Genomic DNA, 24,790 nt, shown 5'->3' on the forward strand with positions numbered 1-24,790 from the left:
ACATATTGCATTTCTCTTCTTTCAATGTTATAGCTAACTAAAATTCTACTTTTCAACAACTATCCAAATCATCTCGTTAATTAATTCATAATGTCGAAAGCCGCTTCTGCGCGAGCAAAGTTTGCAGAACTTCGTGCTCTTCGAGAGTCTGGGAAGAAACGTCTCGACACTTATGAAGTACATCAGGAAGAGGATTTATATGAGGAGGTCGACGAAGAAGGTTACAAGAAAGTTGTAAGGAATCGCTTAAATCAAGATGATTTCGTTATCGACGACAACGGGGAAGGTTATGCGGATGATGGCCGCGAGGACTGGGATCGAGATCATAGACAAGGCTACGGTACTGAAAGTGAAGAAGAGCTTCCTGTTAAGGGCAAGAATGGAAAGGCTGGTAGGTTCTTCGAGACTTGGATATTGAAGACGTACCTGACAGTCTCATAGCAAAGAGGAAACGTGAAGAAGAGAAAGTCAAAAAAGAGAATATGGACAAAGGTATCAGCAACTACTTCACCAAAGGTCCGGTAGCTGCTCAACAAAAACCAAAGGTAATTGCAATCTGTCTGACCTGTTCCGCATCGCTAATTGTGATAGCCCGTCAAAACGAAAGCAGATGAAGATTTCTTAGAAGGACTTTTAGGGCAGGTAGACATGAACGTTCCTCGATGGAAACCCGAAACCTCGAGAGCCAGTAGGACACAGGAGAAGAGAAGGACGAGAGCCTTATCTCCAGCATTGAACGATTCCAGACATATGTCAAAAAGAACTAAGGTAGCGGATAGTCGGCCCACTGGTATTACGAATGCACCTCCCAGCCCCCCTCCCGCTTATACGAGTGGCGATGACGATTTCATGGCAGGTTTTGACGATGATGATATGCCAATGGATGAGCCGCAGCCCTCATCTCCTGTGGCGAAGGCTGTCGAGAGAAGACTTCATATTAATGTCAAGGAAGAAGAGGATGAGGATGAAGACATGATGGAGGTTGCTCCAGCGGATGGTATCACAGCGACCAGCGTCAATATTTCCGGAACTAGGCCCCCACCCAGACTGAAAAAGGAGTTGTACCCAACTCCATTAACCTCATCTCCACCCCACGGTTCAGTCGACGAAGTTGATGCGTCATCTTGGAATGATGTTACCCAAAAATTGAACGTTATGAGCAGTAGTCAACCTTCAGAGACAATGTCATTTGGAAAACTCGACTATAACGACGCAATTGAAGAAGATGGAAGTCTTCATATGTTCTGGACTGATTACACTGAAATTAATGGCAGTTTATGTCTTTTTGGCAAAGTCAAGAACAAGAAGACAGGTAATTTTTTTAGTTGTTTTTTGAAGGTGGATAATATCCTTAGAAAGCTATTTTTCCTTCCACGGCAATATCGTAAACGCCACGGCCGGGACACAACAGATGAAGTGGACATGAAGGATGTTTACGAAGAGGTTGACGACATGATGACGAAAATGAACGTTGGAATGCACAAAATCAAACCTTGCACTAGAAAATATGCTTTCGAGCTACCTGATATACCAAAAGAGGGCGAATATCTGAAGTTGTTGTACCCTTATTCCAGTGAGTGTAAAATCTGACATCTAAATACTTAGCTAACCGCTCTAGAATCCGCATTACACGCAGACCAGCACAGCGGCTCGACTTTCTCTCATGTCTTTGGATCAAATACTCCTCTTTTTGAACAGTTTGTTCTCTGGAAAAATATCATGGGTCCATGTTGGTTAAAGATCGAAGATGCAGACTTTGGAGCTCTTAAGAATGCTTCTCACTGCAAATTAGAAGTACAGGTTTCGAAACCGAATCTCATTACTCCCATCAATGACTCCGATAACCTCGAAGCGCCACCCTTGACTTTGATGAGCATTGCTTTACGCACTGTCTTCAATGTAAAGGAAAATAAACAAGAAATTCTCGCAATTAGTGCACGCATATACCAAAATATTTCACTAAGCGACACCACTCCCCCCGAAAATTTACCTTGTCAAACTTTTACTGTCATGCGGCCGAACGGATCGCATTTCCCTATCGGATTCGAGGGGACAGTTAAACAACGTTCGATAGGCCTCGTCAAGCTGGTTAAGCAAGAGAATGAGATTTTGAGCTTCTTCCTTGCCCGCCTAGACTTAGTTGATCCAGATGTTCTCGTTGGGCACCAATTGGAAGGTGTTGATTTCAGCATCTTACTAAGTCGATTTCAGGCCAGAAAGACTCCACAGTGGTCACGTATTGGTCGTATGAGACATACCCAATGGCCTGGATCTATGGGGAAAATGGGGGGCAATTTCTTTGCAGAGCGAACGCTAATGTCAGGTCGTCTCATGTGTGACTTGGCCAATGATATGGGAAAATCGACCATGACTAAATGTACATCTTGGACTCTTACCGAGATGTGCAGCCTTTACTTGTCTGGTGCCAATCGTCGAGAAATCGATAACGAGGTTGCGTTGAAGACATGGGCTACTAACAAAGACGGATTAATGGACTATGTCAGCCATTGTGAAGCAGATACGTACTTCATCGCAGCTCTCGCCTTGAAGGTTCAAATGCTTCCTTTGACGAAAGTTCTTACTAACTTGGCTGGAAACTCTTGGGCAAGAACACTTACCGGTACTCGAGCCGAGCGCAACGAATACATTTTGTTACATGAATTCCATCGCAATAAGTACATTTGCCCTGACAAAGCCGTTTTCAAGGGTAAGCAGCAGGTCGAGGAAGAGAATGCTGATGAAGAAAGTGGAGATGTGAAGAAGAAGGATAAGTATAAGGGAGGTCTAGTCTTCGAGCCAGAGAAAGGGTTGTACGACAAATTTGTCCTTGTCATGGATTTCAATTCCTTGTACCCCAGTATTATCCAAGAATTCAACATCTGCTTCACTACAGTTGATAGGTTAAACTTGGTATGTCCTTGACCTTCCTGCGTACAGAAATATTGTACTAATTTGTATAGTCCGATGATGAGGATCGAGTTCCAGAGGTCCCAACAGATCAGGAACAAGGTATCTTGCCTAAGCTTATCGCCACACTTGTCAGTCGACGTCGACAAGTCAAGAGCCTCATGAAAGATAAACATGCGACCTCGGAGCAGTTGGCGACTTGGGATATCAAGCAATTGGCATTGAAGCTTACTGCGAACTCTATGTACGGTTGTTTGGGATACACCAAATCTAGATTTTATGCTCGACCACTTGCGGTTCTCACGACTTACAAAGGTCGTGAGATTCTTCGAAGTACCAAAGATCTGGCCGAGAGCAAATCGTTACAAGTCATCTATGGTGACACGGATTCCGTCATGATTAATGCCAACGTCGATAACATTCAGGATGCCCTTGCAGTTGGGAACGACTTCAAAAGATCCGTCAACGATCGTTATAAGTTACTGGAGATTGATATCGATAATGTGTTTAGACGCATTTTACTTCAAGCAAAGAAGAAATATGCCGCCATCAATCTTGTACAGGTTGATGGGAAATTTGTTGATAAAATGGAAGTCAAAGGTCTGGATATGAAGCGTCGTGAATACTGCAATCTGTCAAAGGAGGTCTCTTCTCAACTGTTGAACGAAATTCTGTCCGGTGATGATTCAGAGGCTGTTATCACTCGCATTCACGATTATCTTCGTGAAATTTCGACAAAAATGAGAGAAGGGAATGTTCCCGTCCAGAAGTATACAATCTACACGAAACTCGGAAAAGCTCCTAAAGACTATCCCAATGCTGATAACATGCCACAAGTTCAGGTCGCTTTGCGGGAATTGGCCAAGGGAAAACAGGTTCGAAAAGACGATGTCATAGCGTACATTGTGACAGGAGAAGGGAAAACATCTGAGAACGCTGCTAAACGCTCATTTACACCTCAAGACGTGATGAAGCGTGACTCAGATCTCAAACCAGATGTTGAATGGTATCTCTACAAACAGATTTTTCCACCCGTGGAGCGACTGTGCGCAAATATTTCTGGTACAGATACAGTACGTCTGGCTGACTGTCTCGGACTTGATGCACGCAAATATAGTATCAACAACAATAACTCATCAGGAAGCAACGAAGCAGAGATTCATCCACTCGAAAGTCAAATCGATGACTCTGTACGCTTCAAAGATTCCAGTCGTCTCACCCTCCGCTGTCGATCATGTAAAGCTACTTTCGGGTTCGAAGGATTACTCAACAGTACAGAGAATTGCTCTCCCTCCGGTATCATCTGTCGCTGTGGCAACATTCTCTCAACTCTTTCCATCATGACACAACTTGAACATCAAATCCGCCAAGAAACATGTAAATATTATGAAGGTTGGCTTGTATGCGATGATCAAGCGTGCGGTAATCGCACCAGACAAATGAGCGTTTATGGATACAGATGCTTAGGTCCTAAAGGCTTGGCTCAAGGATGTCTGGGGAAAATGAGATATGAGTACACGGAGAAAATGATGTATAATCAGCTGTTATACTTTGCTAGTTTGTTCGATGTTGACAAAGCAAAGGCTAATGCGAGGGGTACGGAGAAAGGTAAGATTTCTATTCTTGTTCTACATGAAATTTATGTGCCAGAAACTAATATGTTTATAGAAATTGTCTCAGCACTAGCAGAACATAATCGCGTCAGATTCGGCACGCTGAAAAATGTAGTAGATAAATACCTGGATAAATGTGGAAGACAATGGGTTGCGATGGATAGTCTTTTCGGGAAGCTGGGTTTCTCTGCCATATGATCTGGTTGCATGTATGGCCTGATATAAGATAGGCTTTGTTGGTATACTTAATGGAGGAATGGGTGCATGAATGTATGGGAGTTGTGTATATTCTCATGGTTTGGTACAGGATAGATGATACTGGGGGCATTGTTTGTAATAGGATTTTTTTGGTTTGTGTGCGCGCAGAACTCGGGGCGGTGGTGTGTGTATGGACTGTTTTAGATACTTCAATGAAATACACCATGAATTACGGTTATACTCTTTATTATCCTAAGCCTTACCCTATTCAACCAACAAATCATCTATATTTCTCTTGCAATTATCAAAAAATCATCTATGTAGTAATTCAAATCATTCCATTATCCGAAAATCCTAGTAGTTCCATTTGCCCCTCGTCCCAATTGGATGATTTCTTACCCAAATCTCCATGATAATAATCCTACAATATTATCTTTCTATGTGCTAAATATCCTCATTGATTAATTAGACATATCAAAGCGGAGGTATATGTATATATAAATACTTATTTCTCGTTTCTCGTTTTGGAAATGAGTAGATATCAGGAGAGATGTTGCTTTTGAAAGTGGAAGGGTGGAAGGGCTGTGAGATGGGAGATGGGAGATGGGAGATGTGAGGTTTGTATTAGGGTTGGTTTGGTTGGGTTGGGGTTGGGGTGGGGGGTTGTGTGTTGTGATTCTGGAAGAAAGGAGGAGAGGAGGAGAAAGAGGGGAGAGAAAGGGAGAGGAGAAGGAGGGGAAATTTGATGGAGTGAGGGGGGCTGATGAGGATTGACGATGGTGGTGATCATGATGGTCTAACTAATATCGACGGTAAAAGCGTGAATGATAATGCGTCTTATATTTAATTTATTGCCGAAGGTACAGAACACTTTTTTGTATATAAATTCTTACTTGAATATCTCCAGGTACCTCCTAGATTTCAAATGACTATTGATTTCCGATCAATAGCTTAAACAACCACAATGACGACGAATAAGAAAAGTTTTCGAATTTATACCGCCCGAAGATCCGAGATTTCGACTCAACAAGTCCAGCAACTTTGAGGCAGTTCGTGCTAGGGATCAGAGGATAAATTTCAAAGCATAGAATATGCTGCAATACAAGTTTAAAGTGACATTACTTCCTAAGCGATCCCAACAATCTTACTCCCTTTTCTCCTTTTTCCTATATATAAACCGTCTACATCTCATTGTAAATAGGATATCAATATATCCATCCAGATTTCTAGGTCGCTCAGGATTTTTGGATAGAATGCTCATTGCTCATTGCTCATATATTCAAATAATAAACTGATACTAAAAGTGGTAAGATCACTTCATGCTGGGATTTTCCTTCCTCGGGGAGTTTGCGAAGGAAGAGGAAGGAAGACTTATGAGTTTGTGATGGTGGTGAGAGGATGGAGGTGAGGATGGGTTTTGAGTATTGGCAGTGAGTATTCGCAATGTATGAGGTAAGAATCGGTAGTAAAAACTCTAGGAGTCACGCAGCGTTTATTTTTATATATTGATATCCTTCCGAAGATTCAGTATACATATATTTATTCTTACAATTGTAATAACAAAGCTTTACTATAACAACCCTCAGTGTTTCTTACCAGAATACTATCTTCTCGACATCATGCTGCTGCAAACCAATGAATTGAGCGCGTATGAAGAAGAAAGTTATGGGAGAGGTTTTTTCCGGTTTTTATAGTTTTTTCGGAAAATTCTGAATTCGTTTGGTTGTATATCATGATACTGTGATGGTAGAGATATAGAAGTAGTACTAGCTATATGTATATATATATATAGATACGAAGGGTACCTCATAGAGATAAATTGGTATGGAAAGGGTAGTCAGGTTCCGACAAGGACATGGTCTACTGCTCGAGGGAAAGAGAGATAAAAGACTATAGATGCAACATGCATTTAGGATCTAGAGAAGGATGTGTAGGGCTTCTAGGATGAGATGTATGAGTAATAGGCTCTTGATTTGTTGATTCATTGAGTATTACTAAATATCGACAGTAATAAACGTATAATGAGAAAAGCGCTGATTAGCAGTGGATATCCAGAAATTTCGACATGTATTCCTTCAACATGCCCCTACGAAGATGTGGTTGCACCCTTGAAGAATTTAACTTCGAGGTTCCAATTAAAGTAGCTTTTGAACGTATCAGTGTCCTGAAATCGTGTTGCGTTTAATCCATGCTAAGAAAAAGAGACGTCGTATTTATACCACGCTTTCATGATTTCCGCCCATAGCCGCCCGCAAACAGCTGCATATATTGAAGAATATTAGAGTACAGTGAAATAATGAGCTGTGGTGTATATAAAGTTAGCCATGTGTAGAGAAAAGTGTCCTTGACAAACGCAACATTGATCGCCGTATGGAAGGTATAGGAACCTTGAGGAAATAATGTGTTAGATTCATTGAGGGGCTGCGGTATAGTCTCAAATTGATATTTCACCACTAGGGTCAAGGGAGGTTTCGCCTCGGGGGAGAATTCATTGTTGTATGTGGATTTGAGAAAATGACAATAAATAGACATTGTAATAGTATCAATTATTAAACTTATGCGGTAATATGTGTTGGTGCCTAGTAAGTGATAATAAATAATGATAGAAAAGGGAGTGGTAAATATAATAATAGGGACAATAAGAGCAAAGCGACACAGTAATAGCTAACCCCGTTACTAACACCACAAATCCAGCGAGAAAATCCCATTATATTATCCCGCCCTTATATAGACAAAAAGCTTTCCAAGACTAGAGACGAGCATCTCAGCATACTCAACCATTCCCACCAAATCTTGATACGATGGCTAATCAACCGCAACATAATCCTACATAGAAGAGAAAAAGAAAAAAAGGAATACAACCAAAAACATGCTATTCTATATCCTAGAAAACTTCATATCTTGCGGATTCGCAGTGCTTTCTTACGAGTGAATAAGTTTTGAGTAGTAGGTTCTAAGAAAATCCCCGCGCAACCTATCCAAATTCCACCTCTTATATACTAACCAACCTATATATATATATGCATATGCATACAAAACTCGAATAAGTCGGAAGTAAGATCTCATATCAAAGAAGAGAGAGATATATATATATATCATAACTCCAAAACCATACAATTCCCTTGCGCAAAATAGGTGCATGAGCGGTACTCGTACCGTATAGAGAAGAGGAAGAAAGCCATGTCCTGGAATGAATATTTGTAGTTCACCCGTTTAGTAGCTAGGTAGTTGCAGAGGAAAAGAAAATCATGAGTTATATAGAATGATCTACAAGATATATTATCATTGTATACCTCTAATTGGATTTGGAGATTTATAATCTTATATGAGAGTGGGAGGAATGGTAAGGAAACGACAATAGTATATTGTATGGATAACTGTGGAATTTGATGATGATGCCGGGCTGCGGAATTGGCTTAGAAGTTGGAGATAAGACTTTGGGACACCAGGAATGAGCACTTGCACTTTTCGAAGTTCGACTTAAGCACCTGCTCCAGGTCGATCTGGTCCTGATAAATTAGTACGAGGAAGAATAATTCGTGATTAGATACGTATATGAAGTCAACGATGCGGGAGCAAAAGAAAATTAGGTGTGACAAACTCAAACCGTCAGTATGAAAAGTAAAAGGGAAGTGACGGGAGATAACAAGATGGTTTCAAAATTCCAGAAAAATACTATTGCTCCACCCCTACTATGCTATATTAAAGTGTTAACCTCATGTACCATCACCACTAATAAAATATTTCCAACCCCCTAACACCATACCATCTAAGACTCCACGCCATGCATCAAAATCCTACGACCAGCGTCAAATATTCACATTCCGACCCCCCTATACACATCCCTTACTCTTCCCCTATAATATTATCTCCCCGACCTAGGTCCACTAGGTAAACCCGGTCTCCTTCCCGCCGCAGGTCCTCCACTAGGTAAACCCACCCCCCTCCTCGGCGGTTCATACCCACCACCACCAAACTCCGCCGCATTCGAAGCCCACGGACTCGTCGCCGCCATAAACGGTTTCTCCCCACCATCCTGCGACGCAAATCTATTCTCATATCCGGAATCATAACTCGCATCACCCATTGCACTCACATTAGTATTAATAGCACTTCCCTTCGATCTCCCCATCTTCAATCTATCCCTCGCAGATAAACTTCCCGTTGCACTAGCTCCTTGAGTCGCAAAAGGACTTTGACTTCTCGCTGGACCTCCTGTTGCTCTTGCTGCGCGCAGACTCCCTGGAGGTGGCGATGGCGCATTTGTTCTTCCTGTTGCGCCGCCGAATAAACTATTTAAACCCTGTGAGCCACCTGCCGCAGGAGGTGCTTGACCATATGTAGAACCGACAGGTTGACTGTAAACTGGTTGGACGACAGGAGAAGGATGCGGACCGCGTGGATCGGGGGGGAGCCACGCTGGCAGGTTTTGTTTCTTTTCTTGTAGATAATAGGTGCGCATTACGCGACAGAGATAGGTGTCATCTTCTGTGTCGCCGTCGGCTTCGCCTTGAAATATGTTTTGTCGGATCGAGGTTACTTTGGAGGTAATGGAGTTGAAATAGGAGGAGTACATTGTGGCGTTTGTGGAGTGTGTGAGTTGGATCAGTGGTTTTTGAGAATGTTTGTGTCGCAATTGTTTGTTTTATATTCAGTGATTCACCGTCGATCAATTCTGAGGATTTGTTATTATTATTTTCAAGGGATGGCCAGCCCTTTGAATTTATGGTGGTTTGTAGGACGGTGTCGCAAATTAGTTGTGAAGTTATGAATTTATGGAGATTTAGTACTAAGGTTGAAACTTGTTACGCTCCAAGAAAGATCTGACCCCACTAACACTGCACCATGAGACTAAGGAGACCGATGAAAGAGCCACTGATGGAGCTTATTGGGAATTTAAAAATAGACCAGGAATTTATCACAACATAATTTGTAAATAGAAAATTCAACCAGTTGATTTTTTTGGCCTGATACTGGTCCATAACATAGCTTCGATATACCTAGGTAGTTGAAGAAGCTGTCCATAATACTTTAAATTAACAGCTATTTTTGAGGGTCCAACAATACCAACGCCTACCAAGAACGCCTAACCCCAGGTATAATGAAATTCCATACATTCCCAGATTAGAAAGCCAATTCTCGCTGTGGTCCTTCGAGCTCCTGCTCGTATTCGACTTCCCTCTTTGAAATTCTCTTCTTTGGCTTGACTTTGGAAACTGGTGCTCTCTTCCTCTTTGCGCCGCTAACATTCTTCTTGGTCTTATCATCCTCACTGCTATCGCTTTCACTGTCTTCGCTATCCTCATCACCGGTGGCTTCCTCATCACTTCCGAGCCAGTCCTCTATATCCTCCAAGTCCTCTTCATCTTCTCCCAAGTCACTAACATACTCCACATCGCCAACACCCTCTTCATCTTCATATTCCCCTTCTTCTTCAAATTCATCTTCTTCAATACCTTCATCCATATCCTCATCTCTTGTTCCTTCTCCTTGTCTCTCCAAGCCTTTCAAGACCTTCTTCCAGATAGATTCGCTAACATTCAGTGGTTGATCGCCATATGCACCGCTCCTCAATCTCTCGATCAATTCTCTTTCAATTGCCCTCTCTACCTTCGCAGCCGCCATAGCCTTTCTCTCTCTGGTTTCTTCCCTTCTTCTGACCTTAGGCGCCAACTTTGGAACAAGTTTTTCACCCAATCTCTCTTCCTCTTTCGCCAATCTTCTCATGCGAACGCCAACTTGTGTCAATCTTGTAAGTCTTTGTTTGCACTTATGAATGAGAAAGTTAGGCCAGTATTTCAACTTGTCGTCGATTTGTTCCAATGCGTTGGCATAATTGGAAGATAGCTTGATACGTTCCCATAGTTTCGATGGCATGTGTGCTCTCTCGATCGTCTTCATGTAAAGGTAAAGGGTACCGGTTTGAGGATTTGCACGAATGGTTGCATATCGAGAATTCGCAAGGGGACATGATTGTCGATTACAGAGACCAGTAACATTGTATTCATTGCGACAGAAAGTTTGATCTTTCGTAGTCCTGTACACCATTAGTATATGAAAATCACCCACCACGTATATAATCAAACAACTTACTTGAGTTTGAAGGAGCAGAATTGTTGATTAATAACCTGCCAGACAATTTCGTCTGACGACATATTGATTGAGGTATTGGAGATGTTGGGGTTGTTTTGTGTTTTTGAAGCTTAAAGTCTTTTCTTCACAACAGAGATATTTTCCATCAACTTTTTTTCGGGGCGAGACGAATTTTGCCAGTGAGGGCGGTGTACAGGCTTTTTCAGCCCGCTCTCATTGGTCCATGCACCGGCTTATGTTGCTCATCGGTAACGAACAGGAGAGCTCACCGGGAGCCTTCCTAAGATTTTGTCTTGCATCGAAGTTCCCCCACCCATTCGCTTCTTCGTTAATCAAACTCCACACTCCACCATTCCAAGACTTAACTTACTCTCTTCTACTTTCCACAAACGTGTCGCCGCTATCTACCACTAAAAGCCTCTAATTCACACCAACATTCTCCCTCACGTCTTCATCACGTGCAACAAACCGAAAATATGACTTCAACATATCCAACTTACATCTACAAAATCCTTCCTTCCGATGCCGAGCCATCTTCACCTCTTCCTGAAGCCCTACCGGTCTCTGATCTTGATAAGAGAGATGGGTTTGTTCACTGCTCTACGTCGAAACAACTCTTAGGGACTTTAAATGCATTCTTCTCGTATGCACTCTTCCTTTAATTTTTCGAGCATTATCTATCATGTTTCTGATAGTCTCCACTTGTTCCGTCCACTAATACTTCCCAGTCACGAATCCCACGTCTACATTCTCCGCATCAAGTATGAGAAAGTAGCTCCATACATCAAATGGGAGAATGCAGTGGGCAAGCAACCAGAGGAAGTAGGAGGATGCTGGGATACGGAGGGAAAGGCGGGCTTCTTTCCTCATATCTACAATGGCTTGAAAGTCGGGAAAGGAGAGGTTCATGATGTGGGAGAATGGAAGAGAAAAAACGAAGGGTGGTCTGGTGAAGGTTGGTGTTGGGGTGAGGTGGATCGTCCTGTTTAGTCACAGGATTGGGGAGACTAGGAGCTGAATTGATGATGAAAGGGAGATTGATAAAGTCTAAAGTGGTGGTACACCCTCCGACTGCGAATCAAATTTACAACTTAGTTTCTTGGGAGGAAACGACGCCAGATTGGGTACCAAAAATGATCCGAATGATCAAGCATTGGCTACACTGATGTTTTTAGCAATAATGGACGAAATCCAGATTATATCTAGCATTTCGAAGCTACTACTTTATTTTTATCCTTGAATTTAGTCACACCTCTTTTCGAATCATTTTTCAATCTCATAATCCACGATTTCCCAGTCTAATGCATTTTCATTTGCATGAAGTTCAGATTGGCAAAATCACATACCAGTCAACGGCCTTATCATGAGGTATCCAGCCAATAAATAATTGGTGCAATTGTTAACATGGAGCTTTTGTTTACCATCTGTCTCGTCCGCCATATAGTTCTAATCTTTGGGGGCATTGCGATTGCTATGTTATACTACGCCTCGTCACTTCCCGATTCAATTCTATGAAAGAGAATTCGGCAAGCACAGCCATTGCCCCCACCATATATATACACCAATTTCCAGGTAAACCATTCCTTAAAAGAAAAACAAGTTTTATCTTCTATCTCTATTATTCATATCTAGACTAAGCATTCTTAGTAGTTCAACCGAGATTGGCGGTATATGTTATTGGCACACCAGTTAATCCTCAAAAGTATTCTCACCAACTCATGCCGAGGCGATGTCTAGTTCAAGGACGCCTTTTATAAACAATCCAATAGATGATGATGGGCTCCACGATACACAAACCCCATCTCTGGTCCCTACCGATAGCGAAATGGATACTCTATGGTGGACTTCCTTGGACCTCTTTCTAAGCCAAGATAAGCCTCCCGTGACACTAACTCATGCCGAGGCGATGTCTACTTCAAGGACGCCTTCTATAAACAATCCAATAGATCAAGATGAGCTCCAAGATACACAGACCCAATCTCTGGCCCCTACCAATACCGAAATGGTTGATACTCTATGGTCGGACTTCTTGACCAACTTTCCAAACAGAGATGAGCCTCCCGAGACACCAACTTCATCTTCGGTACCTACTAGCGGTGTGCAAGAGAGGTGCTTTTTATGTACGATTTGCTCAATAACTTTTGATGAAAAATACAAACTGGAGTACGTTTTTCATGTTTCCTCCATTACTCAGCAAGCCCAAGAATTTTCTCCCCAAGCCTGTAGTCTCACTGTTTAATTTGTAATGAATCACCTCATTGAGCTTTGAAGAACACAAATGAGTGTAATTTTTTCATGAATTCGTACACTCACTAATTCTCCCTTTCATGATAGAAGACATATGGGCTGCCATCCCGGGGCGGTCAGATGCTCTCTCTGTCCTCGAGCTTTCCAGAATCTCCACGATATGCGATATCACCAAATTTTTACTCACGACTTAAGACGACGCCGGTGCCCTTATTGTGACAGTGCTTTCCGCAATATGGACACATTAGATATTCATCTAAACGACGTTCATGGGAGTGCACGGTCCTTTTACTGTCAGCAAAGAGGGTGTCAATCCCACAGAGACAGCCCCACTGCAAAGTCGTTTCATAGTCTCTATAATTGCAGGCGCCATATGAGGACTCTGCATAACTTTAGCTCTACTGATGATGCCTTGAGCTACCAAGGTGAGGTCGGAAGACCCCGTAGCCAGGAAGGAAATCCGACAATGGAGGGCGCTTGATATTTGAACTTATCTGGAACATTGACAATTGGTCCGTCTCGGGGAATGTCTGATGGGTATTACTATTCTTGAAGGGTAGAAGGCTGTAATATGAAGCGAAACCTGCTATCTCCAGCGGAAGTTATTTCTTAACTGTACTGTCGAAGAATTATAAGTCATAGCTCCAAGACTTTTGAACTTCTCTCTCAGCGTATCGAAAATTAAATCCTCTTTTATTCGAAAGTTGGTTTTGCGAAGCTACATATTGATTTCCATCAGAAGTGTAGTTGCCAGAATGTCTCATTCAATGACCCTCAACTAAATGATTACCAATAACCTACCAGATATCTTTTCGTGGAGGTCATCGCCACTATTAAAGTATTTTCCACAACTCTATAATATTGTCGGTGGCATAAGGAGTGTCAATGCATGAGAAAATATGGAAATATAAATGACTGGTCCGCTAATATACGTGAAGTCTTTCGTCTGGCATTAAAATATCATAACTACATTGTGTCTTATCCCACTAGTACTTGGACTGATTCTATTTTTGTACTAGTGCTAGTACGCTGTTTCCACTAATATCTACAACAAAGATTATGGTTTCAAATGAAAGAATAGGGATTCATATGACTCTACATCTCATGACACCTATGATTCTACAGGGAACTTACCCCTACTGGTTGATGATGATGATGATGATAGTGTTACGTGACGGTTGTTATCCCACTAGTGGCTCACGTGCACTAGCCCTGTATATAAAGACCTCCTTACTTAGAATCTTCTTAGTTCTTTAGTTTTAGATTCTAAGTAATTGAATTGACTCCGTTTACGACTTTTCCGTCACAGATAGTATAAGTCAAGTACTCAAAGTCAAGTGCGCATATATGCTAATATCGGTATACTAATCATGGATTTTACTATCGGTAGAACGTATATCTTCTTTTCTTCATTGAAATTTGGAAAATAACGCGTACTTAATGATTTGATAATGTATTTAAGCTATAATTAGTTAGTAGTGTGATTAGACGGAATAAGAGTGTTTTTTTTAAAGTATATAGAGTATATTTATTTTAATATATATATTATAAGAGTATTATATCTGATAAATCTAATAGAGATTCAATATATTTTATCTAGTAACTTTCAAGAGAAATTTTAAGATGATCCAATACCCATTTTTGGTTAAGTAAATCTAGAGCATATACTTTATATTACTACGAGTAACGTAACTACCACTGTAAATAGTAAGGAGGTATACTAGTAAAGCTAGATACTGCTGTTTGGCCAATTAAGTTTGGTATGAATCGTTGTCCCTTTGGACTCATAGTCTCATGATATATATTAATAAGATATAAGATAATTGAAAAGCGAAACAACATCCCAAATCCAATGATATTAGAACCGATCTAAGCGTTATTCAACCACTATCTATTATAATATGATTATATCTTCTATAATATTCATTATTCATCAAATATTACCCATCAAACCACTCACCCCATCACAGCACAGCACAGCACAACATCCCCTCAGATCTAAACCTCATCCAAAATCACCAACAACAGAAAACGAAAGACTATTCCCATACACCATCCCCCATGGACTTCCTTCATCCACAGAACAAGGCCGGCCTAATAACCTATCTCTCCAGCTCCTCTCTTATAATCTACTAGTCCATCTACAACTCTCACACACACTTTCCTATTCTTTCTTTCCCATCCCAATACATCGGATCCTCATCCAATCTGGACACACCAGATTCTTCAAAAAGAGCCACTTATACATGAACCACAGTCTCTAATCGTCCTTAAAATAATACTCTGACTATAAATAAATAAATAAAATTACTTGGATATTACATTATCATATATCAAATACACAAATACGAATAAATATAAAAAAATTAACATTCTCTATTTCATTTTCTCATTTGTCATTCTACGCTCTCTGTTCTCTATTCTCTCTACTATCATCTCTCCTCTCCTCTATCCTCCCACAAACTTTCACACCTCCCCCCCCTTCACCCCCCCGCCTCTCACACAACAAACCTCACACCTCACACCTCATAATCTCCTCCCCTCTTCCCCTCCCCAGTTCATATATACATACATACAAAATACACATACATCATCACCTTCACATCATCACCAACCAAAATCACATAACGAATAATTCATTACCTAGGTACTCAACTCAACTCAACTCAATTCAACTCAGTTCTTCAACACGAACACTCCAATCAATCAATCAATCAATCAATCAATCAACCAACCAATCAAGCTCACAACTACCATTTTCACAAATTTCTCTTTCACCATCAATCCCTCCACTCCACTCCCCTCCCAATCCTATCCTATCCCATCTCCCCTCCCCTCCAATCCGACCCATCCAACCATGCAACTCACTCCTCGCAAAGGGCAAAGACAAAGACAAAGACAAAACATCCGATCCAATCCAATCCATAAAGCAGAACCCCAACCACAGAGCCAACCAAAAGAAGAAAAGTAAAAAAGAAAATTAGGAATCTGACACAGGGAAAAGAAATGTTTGTTGCCTTTTGCATGCAAAAGAAAAGGAAGCACTACTCAAACTAAAAATCTTACAAAAGCAGGGAAAATAAAATCAATAATTACGCTCCCACTTCCCCAAGCTCCATCCGTAAACCCATTCGCTTCCTTTGTCAAAATACCAATATGAAAACGACCTATAAAACAGAAATAGTGTTGAGTCTGTCATAATGACAAAGTTTTATCTACTTCTAACCCGAATCCCCGCGAGAAGATACACAATTTTGCTGAAATAGAATAAAGGCCACCCGGGCAGAAAGTTATACAAGGAAAGGAAAGACCGTTTCAGGCGTTAGAAATCAGAGGTAAAAACTGATTGATGTAAATGTTGATGAGTAGAAGGATCAAAAGATGGTACTCTTCACTCTTGAATGTGTTCGGCCTTTGCCTGAAGTTCCGGAAGCTTTCCTCATCAAATGTTCTTCCCGCTTTAGAACCATCTCACACCAACCACCTTTACCGCCCGCACGTTCCTTTCCTACACAAGGATCAAGAACGGACATCCATGCTTCTTTATCAGCTGGTGAGTCGGCATAGAAATCAATAACTTCACCATTGTTGAATCGAATTCGGAAACCTTCTTCAACAAACATATAGCCCTCTTCATCTTCAGCAAAACCGGACTTGCGACGTTTACCTGATTTCGCGGTGGTTTCTTTCTGTGTGAGTGCTCTGCGATCATCAATCAACCTGTTGGCATTTGCAAGATTAATTGTGACACGGGGTTGTCGGGTCGACTCGTGATAAGCTGTCAGTTTACTTCCTGCTAGTCTAAAGAAACGACGACGCCAGAACTAGAAATATGTCAGTAACGCGAAAAGTATATCAGTATGAAAATAACTTACAGGACAGTCACCACCTTGTTGGCTTAGGTGACCTTCGAACTGTCTAGCAACCTCAAGTTCGGCTTCCTTCATTTCGCGGATGCAAGCATTCATACTCTTAGGCATGTCTTCATCACTAGCTCCTTTTGGCTTTGGTACAAAAAGAAGTTGTAATTGTAACTTTCCAACAGTATAAGGAGCGCGCTTTCGGACTGGTGGGGGAACGCTACGTTTGCTCATAACACTCGATGATTGGTTTGTCTCTTCAGTAGCCCATTCGTTGAAAGCGGCTACATCGACATTGTAGGGTCTTCCGAAGCAACGGCTTTCATGATCCTTGAGACAAACATAAGATCTACCAAAGCTACCATCTGCAGCAGCAAGCGGTGAAAGAAGCTCCCATGCAGTTGGCTGTGCCGAATTCTTCAATGCTTGAGCATCTTGTTGTTTTTGTTGTGCAATGCGTTGTTCCTCTTCCTTTTGTCTCATCTCAAGCTCCTTCCTCTTTTTCGGTGAGGCGAACACTCGACTGAAAGTTGAAGGTTTCGATGGCTTGGCTGCTTTAGCTGGGGAAGTTTGTACACGCTTCGGTGGTGCTGGCTTCTCAAGCTTGGCATTCAACGTCAGTTGAAACTCAAGCTCATTTGGTACAACAAGTTCAAATTCTTGTCCGATCGGCGCGTTTTTACCTAATTCCAACCATGCTGTGGTAACGCAGTGCACGCCATTATCTAAGGTCAGACTAAACCATGAACGTTCATCTGTTTTAATGTTAGCAAAGTAAGGACGGAAGGAAGGGAAAAACATACTTTTGGGTAATGGTAAATCCAAGTCCTTTACTCCAATGACTTTCACGAACAATCTTCCACGCTCACTATTTTCATCCGACACAGGGTCAGAAACTTGACCTTCTGTTAATATGCCCAATCCAGTGGCGGCATTACTTTCATGACCAGGCATCGGAGGAACTGCACCAGTAGGAGGCTTTTTACGTGGACTGGAAGGGCGGGAGCTGCTTTTACGAGAACCATTCCATGGCTCAACAACCCATGATTGTGGACGATTATCTGTTTTTGTAGGCGAGTTTTCGACTGATTTGGCAACTCGAGTCTCTCTTTCATCGCTGCTAGCAACCACTACTTTGGTGTTCTGTCTCATCAAATATCCTCGCTGTGGCAGACTTTTGTTAGCATGATCACTCATTCCTGCAGAATTATCCGGTTCGGACGCTTGTCCTGCTTTGCCGGTAAAGAAAGTCGAATGTCTAGAAGATAAATCAAATGCTACCTTTGAGGATTCGATTACTCGGTCGAAATCTGACTCTAGATTGAGACCAAGATCACCGCCGATATCGAGCGTAAGACTTCGGTTTTTGAAGCTTGTATTTCTTTTCAAAGTTCCCTTTTCCGTATCATCGTCATCATCATCCTCATCATCTTGCTCCCCGTTTAATGAAGGGCGAGTGCGGTGTCGTTGAGGGACAGCAGGTACAGCAGGACCAGCGCCACTGACTTGACGCCGAGCTTCACGCATTGCTGCAAGATCAGACGGCGTCACAGATGGTCTTGTCTTGAGTTTTGACCCACTACGAGCCTTGATAGTAGCCATTGTTTCGGGAATGCCAGGAGAGTCTGAAGGTGGAGGTGGCGTAGGAGATATCTTGGGAGGGTCAACGAACGGGTGCTGGAATGGTTGATCAATCGATGATCTAAATGGTCGATCCATTGACGACGCTCTGAAAGGGTGATCAATTGGTTCATCCACAGGATGACGTATCACGGATTCTGAATCAGATAGCTCGTCATCATCATCTTCTTGTGGTCCCCATTCCGATCCATCGTACTCTGGACGTGAAAGCATCTTCTTGAGTGGCGGCGCTTCAGGTTCCTCTTGAGGTTCCGGGGCATTCTGCTGGGGCTGTGGGGTATCTTCCTCAGTCTCGTCCTCAGTTTCTTCCTCACTCTCTTCGGGCTCATTGATGGGTGCCTGATCTACTACCTCATCGTTCGCCTCTTGCGTTTCGGATCCATGGAGAGATTCATGTGCTTCTGACATAACAGAGACCTTTCTCTCCCCCTTTTCCTCTTGAGGTGGAGGAGACGGTGTCATATAAGATCTCAAACTAAGACCAAAGTCTGTGTTGTCAGTAAGAAGCCCTGCTAACTCCGGTAGAGATATTCTTCGATTATCCTTTGTAGGGTCCATTGAAATGCTCGATGGACTAATGTTTCTTGGGGTTGGCGGACCGTCGTCTTCTGGAACGCTATTCGATTGAAACTGTGGGCTTTCATGAAGTGGCATTTCAGAAGGGGTTTCATCCGAATAATGGCTGTCAATTTCATCATCCTCTACTGTTCCAACCTCACTTTCAGTTTGATGACTCTCCATTCCTGATTCAGTACGTTGGTACATGTCTGGGATAGAATACATATCGACGTCTTCATCGTCATCGTCATCTTCAGACTCTGATTTAATCAGAACGCTGTTTTCGTCGTCCACATATTCATCTTCCTCGTCCGCAGATTCAACAAATGAATCCTCTGTGGATGGGATAGGAGTGTCAGGATCCATTGCGGCCATTTGAGCGGTGCTTGGACGTTCTGAACTTGAGCCAGGAAGAGGCGCATCCAGATTGTAATCCGACTCTCGCGTAAACGGTTCTTGTCCATTAACTTTTCTCAAAATTGATTCCCGTGAGATGCGAGGTGGTAATTGATACGAGTCCAATCCTGGGAGATCATCCATGGCATCTTCGTCCTCATGATCTTCATGTTCTTCATGTTCTTCTTTTACTTCCTTATCTTCATGAATCTTGATTGGTTGAACCTCTCGCTCGGGCGTCTGACTCTTACGTGCTCCTGCCCGACGCATACGACGTTCTCGTTGTTCGTCTCTCTCGGCAGATTTTGGTCTGCCTTCAGAGGACTTTGGCCTATCATCGTCCTGGATCATCATAAGATGTAACCTCTCCTCCAAAGTCATCTTGTTTCCGTTCATTCCTTGAAGATCTGCTTTGCTAATAGAGGCTGGAGGAGGTGGAGTAGGGAGATTTCTGGGTGAGTTTGTCGCTGCACGCTCAATGCCGGATGATGCCGAACCGCGTCGATCATTACCAGCCATACCAGGTAGCGGTGGCAGTGGTCTGTGTTCACCGTTAGAGGTTATGGAATCATTGCGTGTGGCATTAGGACGTCCAGAGGAAGAAGAAGGGCGGGCATCAGGCATAGGGCTACCCTCTGGACCATCAAATGGGTCATCATAGTACCCAGAGCCTTGGCCATAAGTGTTTCCAGGGCTAGAATGTCTCCAGTCATCCGGTCCAACTACTGGTGTCTTTTCTATGTCTTCAAGAGAAGCATCAAAGCTATCATCTTGTTCAAGACCATCGCCATGGTAGTAAAGGTCTTCTTCGTCATCCTCCTCGGAATCGTAACTATTTTCCCTGGAGCCTGTTCCGATAGATGATATATCCGGTGTAGCTAATTCGTACTCGTTGATTTGTGGAGGAGCTACATCGAAAGTAACACTCTTGGCATGTCTGTGCAAACTCCGTCCAGGGGGCAGTTTTCGCTCGTCACCTGAATCCTCCTCGCCAAAGGCATTGTGTTCCGGATCGTAAAGTGCCTTTCCAGCAAATCGACTAGTTGCCATGGATGATTTTGTAGGTGAAATTTGATCTTTGCTGGGCGATCTCGAACCATTTGCTGCTGCTGTTTTCAGGGGCTCTCTAGCAGCAGGGCTCAGCGGCGGTGGACTGGCTAACGAGAGACTGGTTTTACTATCTGTCTTCCCGTGGACATACGGTCGATTTTTCTCCGATCTAAACCCTTCCAAACCTTTTCCTCCATAAGCATTGCCTTGCATATTCTTTATTAATGGTTTTTCAATGACAGGTATCGACATCGGATCGTATTCGAGTTTTTGCTCCCTTGCGTACATGGTGCTGTTCTTCACACGCGACGCGCGCTGCAATCGTTCGATTGATGATTTTCTTGTCGGTGATATTGAAGAGTCCTTGCGTAGGTTTTCCGTGCTGATTCGATTTGGCGTACCTGGATCACGGTTCTGCCAGAAGAGATGTGGCGATGAACCCTCAGCGGAAGTGAACGGGGATGACTGGAATGGAGACGAATCCCCACTGAACGACATTTTCTACGTCGTCAGGATTAGCTTTTAATTCTCCGAAAGATGTGCTGAAAATAGACAGATTTAATTCTTTACCTTCGCGGCCTGATTATAACTTGGAGAATTTCGTCTTTGAGCTGTTGGGCCCAGTTCGGAAAGGGGTCGCGGTGTGGGATTTTTGGGTAGTGAACCAGAAAAACTGGCACCTTTTTGAATCCTCAAGGGAGGAACCTAAATCATATGTATTAGATATCATGTTGACTCGCGACGATAATCCTTTCGACGCGCTCTATAAGTAAAAAATCAGTTGTCGATTTGTGCGCTTACCGGTTGCGAAGATGAAGACATCCTTTAGACTTTCACCAACTTCCACCCCAAAATCCCCAAGTTCGGTCCTGTGGAGCAGGATAATCACCTTGCAGTAGCCAGATGTAGATTTGTGGAATGTGGGATTTTGGACAAATGATAATGTTGATAGAAATCAATCTGTAACAATCAGACGCGAGGAATGCGCGTAGTAAGTAAATAGTCGAAAAGAACGAATGTTGATGAAATAAAAAGAGAAAACGATTCCTTTTTTCCTTATTAAAGTCCCTTCCCCGAAGATTAATTGTTGTAATGTGGATTAAAAAGGAGTTCCCAAGGAGTTTCAATAAGAAAGGAGAAGATAGATGGTCGTCGTGTATGACTTGGGAGGGTAAGTCTTTTTTTTTATTTTAATCTTTTGAGGAAGAGATAATTTCCAGGAGAGCAAAGAAAGACAACAGCAGCTCGTCGAGTAGAAGAAGGAGAGAGAAGTAATTGGATGGATGGATGGATGGATGTTATTTTAGAGGAGTTGGAAGGGGGTGTATCGTATCAACAAAAAGCAGCTTGTAGGTACCGACCGATCGATCAATCGATTAATAACTTAACAAACACTTTTACTTTCAGAATTTAATGAGAAGAGAGACTTTTGAATGGGGGCTGCTGACTTGGTCGGCCGTAATAATAAACAAGAAGAGAAGAATTATGCTGAATGGGTGACTTTTTTGGGTGGATTATAACACGTCGCTCTGGCAACTGTGCTCCCTTTCTTTAATGTACGGAGGATGTACGAAGTAAGATTATGGATTATAGTAGATTACCTATGGTAGATGAATGATAATCCTAGTGAAGTTGCACGCCCCGCACTTGGAAATCACCAGAAAGGCACCATGATTGGTTCATTCGCTCTTCCATTCACACCCAAAGGTCCTAAACAAATCCAAAATTGGGATCTTTGAGACTTTTCGACTATTTTGGGTAAACTTGAATACTCGAGTATGATCCATTTATAATTGTGAAAGGAAAAAAAGGTAAATTATACAATGTGATTTATATGTTTATTGTTTGTGTACAATAAATACACTAAATACACAAATACATAAATACATCAAATATACAAAACCACTCTATGTTGTCCAATGAACCATCGGAATTCCCGTCTGAATAAGAAACATGGTATTCACGATATCTCACAATTGGCTGCTTATCGTGCATGCATGTAAACAAAAGGGAATGGTGGAATTATGGTGGAATCGTGGTGGAATCGTGGTAAGCATTTACCTTCCGCGCAGCTTCTCCACTGTCGCTGTTAGCTAAGGTATCATTCATGTATGTTGCATGTACTCTGTAAGAATATGATGCAAGTATGAGATTTCATGCATGCTCCGTACGACTCTCTTATAGGTTGTTTTGGCTATCGTATATGTCACCTACATGTCGTTCGCATCAAGTAATATCCAATTATTGATATTCAATATCCTTTGCCGTCTCTTCTCGTATCCATAGCAAAACAAGCAGGCAGGAAAGTTGGAAGCTGGAGAATTAAATACAACCTGGTGCACATAATTTTCCGAAGCTATATCCATGAATTAACACTAGAGTAGTGTGAATGGTGTGAATGGTGTGAATAGCGTGAATAAGCTCCATTTTCATCCAAAACTCTACCCCTCAATCCCTCATCCCAACTCAGCTGATGAATGACAGCTCTCCGTCGCCTAGGACCTTCCCTGCCTTTCAATTAGCAAAATCCCAATGGTTACCTTTCAATGGTTACCGAGCTCAATTTTTCAAACAATAATAGTAATAATAATATAACAACCACCACCACCAAACAACCAAACAACCAAACATCCAAACATCAACAAAGGAGATTCCCCGCTATTTGTTGACTCTGCATCTGCACTGATTTACGAACAAACTTTATCTTGCGCTCTGGGACTGTTGAATGTTTCATCAAAATAATCAGAACGTCTGCTGCATGTCGTAGCGGCTACAAAGGGGCATATTAATATCTTCCTGCGGTCAAGAATCCAAGAGCCCATTTTGGTATGGAATATCCGCAAACAGTCCGTAACTATGGTTCGGGCTCCAGATAATATCCAATTTACGGTGGAGCTCCCAGCAACCACTGTTATATATCTTGCATACAGGACCACATATCCCAAACCAACTCCCAGACCATATGAATCATGACTTTCATTATCGGGGAATCGGATGCGTCGATGTCGAATGAATCGAGTGTCGGAACGCAACACTCGTTCCCTTTTCAATCTGCAATTTTCCCTTACAACTTTCATGAGTCCAGGAGAAGGGGCCGTTGCAGAAAGACTAGCCGATGTGCCGCCTCTTCTGCGCGGTTGATCAAATATTTTAGAAACGGCATTGATGGACGATACATTTTTGCTGCGATTCTAGACCTTGGTGACTAGACGCAGAGCCAGAAATTCCCTAACCTCTTCTCGTCCACAATCCATGGGGACAACATCACAAGTACTGTAAAGGTTACCGTAGTCATCATTTGGGAAGCGCGACTGCCATTCAAATCAACATTTCTCTCATGCAAAATTAAAGGCTCACAAATATCATATCAAAAATCATGGACACGAGTATTGTACATCGAAAACCAACTTGAGCCATCAAAAATCTCGAAAAAAAAAAAAAAAAAAAGATTTAAAAATTGAAAAAGATTAAAAAAAATGAGGCGGATTGATCCAACAAAATAATAAATGAAATCTGCCCATCACAGCTCAGATATCGCTCTCTGCAGAGAACCAGAGGCCCCAAGCATTTGCTGATATTGAGAAGTATCCATAATCCAGCCTCGGGTGATGGCCGTGATCCGATGCATCAGATTGAAAAATAGATTTTCCTCCAACCCCACCCACTGTACATGCGTGCTGGGCAATTTCGGTAAGTATGGATCGGACGAAGATGATGTGAGAAACGAAGTAAGGAAGAAACGGAAACTTCTGTCCGGTACTCGAGTACACAACGTTGACCTTCTAAAAACGGAGAGCTCAGGGAAGAGTCGATCAACTCTTACCCTTTTCGTCAGGGTGTCTACCATCAGAGCTTTATGGCACAGCATGGCAATGTAAGTTATCTTGGATAACAACGGTGGGGGCGGAAATGGGTGATCTGTACCAAGATTCATCTCGTCCATTTTTGGGCGTTTAGAAGGGAGAGCTAGCTGATTTGGGACTAAGTCACTTACTATTTCTCGGGAAGGTTGCATCTGAAAGGCAGGCATTAAAATCCCCCAATACCTTCATTTTCACCCATTACTATATTAATAGATGCCTATACCCCACTCTCATCAGATGAGCTTTGGTAAAGTATATCTGCTATTCCCAGTAGCAAATCTGCCTGGGGCTGGCGAAGGTCCAGATCGATATCTCCTCGAGCCACAAAGTTGGTAAAAAGCTACTCGAACTGCCTGAATTCTTC

The 24,790-nt window shown here is 42.3% G+C and overlaps 8 protein-coding genes across 8 annotated transcripts; 4 read left to right on the forward strand and 4 right to left on the reverse strand.

The window, feature by feature from the left end:
* Window positions 1–90: 90 nt before the first annotated feature.
* On the forward strand, window positions 91–4,718 carry SS1G_08778 (hypothetical protein; the record flags this gene model as incomplete). Its single annotated transcript, XM_001589964.1, has 6 exons — window positions 91–391; window positions 442–545; window positions 592–1,573; window positions 1,619–2,910; window positions 2,961–4,515; window positions 4,576–4,718. 6 exons carry the CDS (start codon window positions 91–93, stop codon window positions 4,716–4,718), a joined length of 4,377 nt encoding a protein of 1,458 aa, XP_001590014.1.
* Window positions 4,719–6,161: 1,443 nt separating this feature from the next.
* SS1G_08779 (predicted protein) lies at window positions 6,162–6,604 on the forward strand (the record flags this gene model as incomplete). Its single annotated transcript, XM_001589965.1, has 3 exons — window positions 6,162–6,170; window positions 6,305–6,366; window positions 6,511–6,604. 3 exons carry the CDS (start codon window positions 6,162–6,164, stop codon window positions 6,602–6,604), a joined length of 165 nt encoding a protein of 54 aa, XP_001590015.1.
* Window positions 6,605–6,798: 194 nt separating this feature from the next.
* On the forward strand, window positions 6,799–6,903 carry SS1G_08780 (predicted protein; the record flags this gene model as incomplete). Its single annotated transcript, XM_001589966.1, has 1 exon — window positions 6,799–6,903. One exon carries the CDS (start codon window positions 6,799–6,801, stop codon window positions 6,901–6,903), a length of 105 nt encoding a protein of 34 aa, XP_001590016.1.
* Window positions 6,904–8,393: 1,490 nt separating this feature from the next.
* On the reverse strand, window positions 8,394–9,294 carry SS1G_08781 (hypothetical protein; the record flags this gene model as incomplete). Its single annotated transcript, XM_001589967.1, has 2 exons — window positions 8,394–8,415; window positions 8,681–9,294. The coding sequence occupies 2 exons, from the start codon at window positions 9,292–9,294 to the stop codon at window positions 8,394–8,396; spliced, it is 636 nt and encodes a 211-aa protein (XP_001590017.1).
* Window positions 9,295–9,842: 548 nt separating this feature from the next.
* SS1G_08782 (66S preribosome component MAK16) lies at window positions 9,843–10,873 on the reverse strand (the record flags this gene model as incomplete). The annotated part of the gene is made up of 2 exons (XM_001589968.1): window positions 9,843–10,755; window positions 10,812–10,873. The coding sequence occupies 2 exons, from the start codon at window positions 10,871–10,873 to the stop codon at window positions 9,843–9,845; spliced, it is 975 nt and encodes a 324-aa protein (XP_001590018.1).
* Window positions 10,874–11,287: 414 nt separating this feature from the next.
* SS1G_08783 (predicted protein) lies at window positions 11,288–11,801 on the forward strand (the record flags this gene model as incomplete). The annotated part of the gene is made up of 2 exons (XM_001589969.1): window positions 11,288–11,454; window positions 11,540–11,801. The coding sequence occupies 2 exons, from the start codon at window positions 11,288–11,290 to the stop codon at window positions 11,799–11,801; spliced, it is 429 nt and encodes a 142-aa protein (XP_001590019.1).
* Window positions 11,802–16,432: 4,631 nt separating this feature from the next.
* Window positions 16,433–21,385, reverse strand: SS1G_08784 (hypothetical protein; the record flags this gene model as incomplete). Its single annotated transcript, XM_001589970.1, has 5 exons — window positions 16,433–16,882; window positions 16,934–17,673; window positions 17,722–21,064; window positions 21,134–21,268; window positions 21,365–21,385. The coding sequence occupies 5 exons, from the start codon at window positions 21,383–21,385 to the stop codon at window positions 16,433–16,435; spliced, it is 4,689 nt and encodes a 1,562-aa protein (XP_001590020.1).
* Window positions 21,386–23,250: 1,865 nt separating this feature from the next.
* On the reverse strand, window positions 23,251–24,506 carry SS1G_08785 (predicted protein; the record flags this gene model as incomplete). Its single annotated transcript, XM_001589971.1, has 4 exons — window positions 23,251–23,333; window positions 23,492–23,597; window positions 23,761–23,874; window positions 24,387–24,506. The coding sequence occupies 4 exons, from the start codon at window positions 24,504–24,506 to the stop codon at window positions 23,251–23,253; spliced, it is 423 nt and encodes a 140-aa protein (XP_001590021.1).
* Between the last annotated feature and the right edge of the window lie 284 nt (window positions 24,507–24,790).

This window comes from Sclerotinia sclerotiorum, genomic scaffold (genome assembly GCF_000146945.2).
Source record: "Sclerotinia sclerotiorum 1980 UF-70 scaffold_12 genomic scaffold, whole genome shotgun sequence".
Taxonomy (NCBI): Eukaryota; Fungi; Ascomycota; class Leotiomycetes; order Helotiales; family Sclerotiniaceae; genus Sclerotinia; species Sclerotinia sclerotiorum.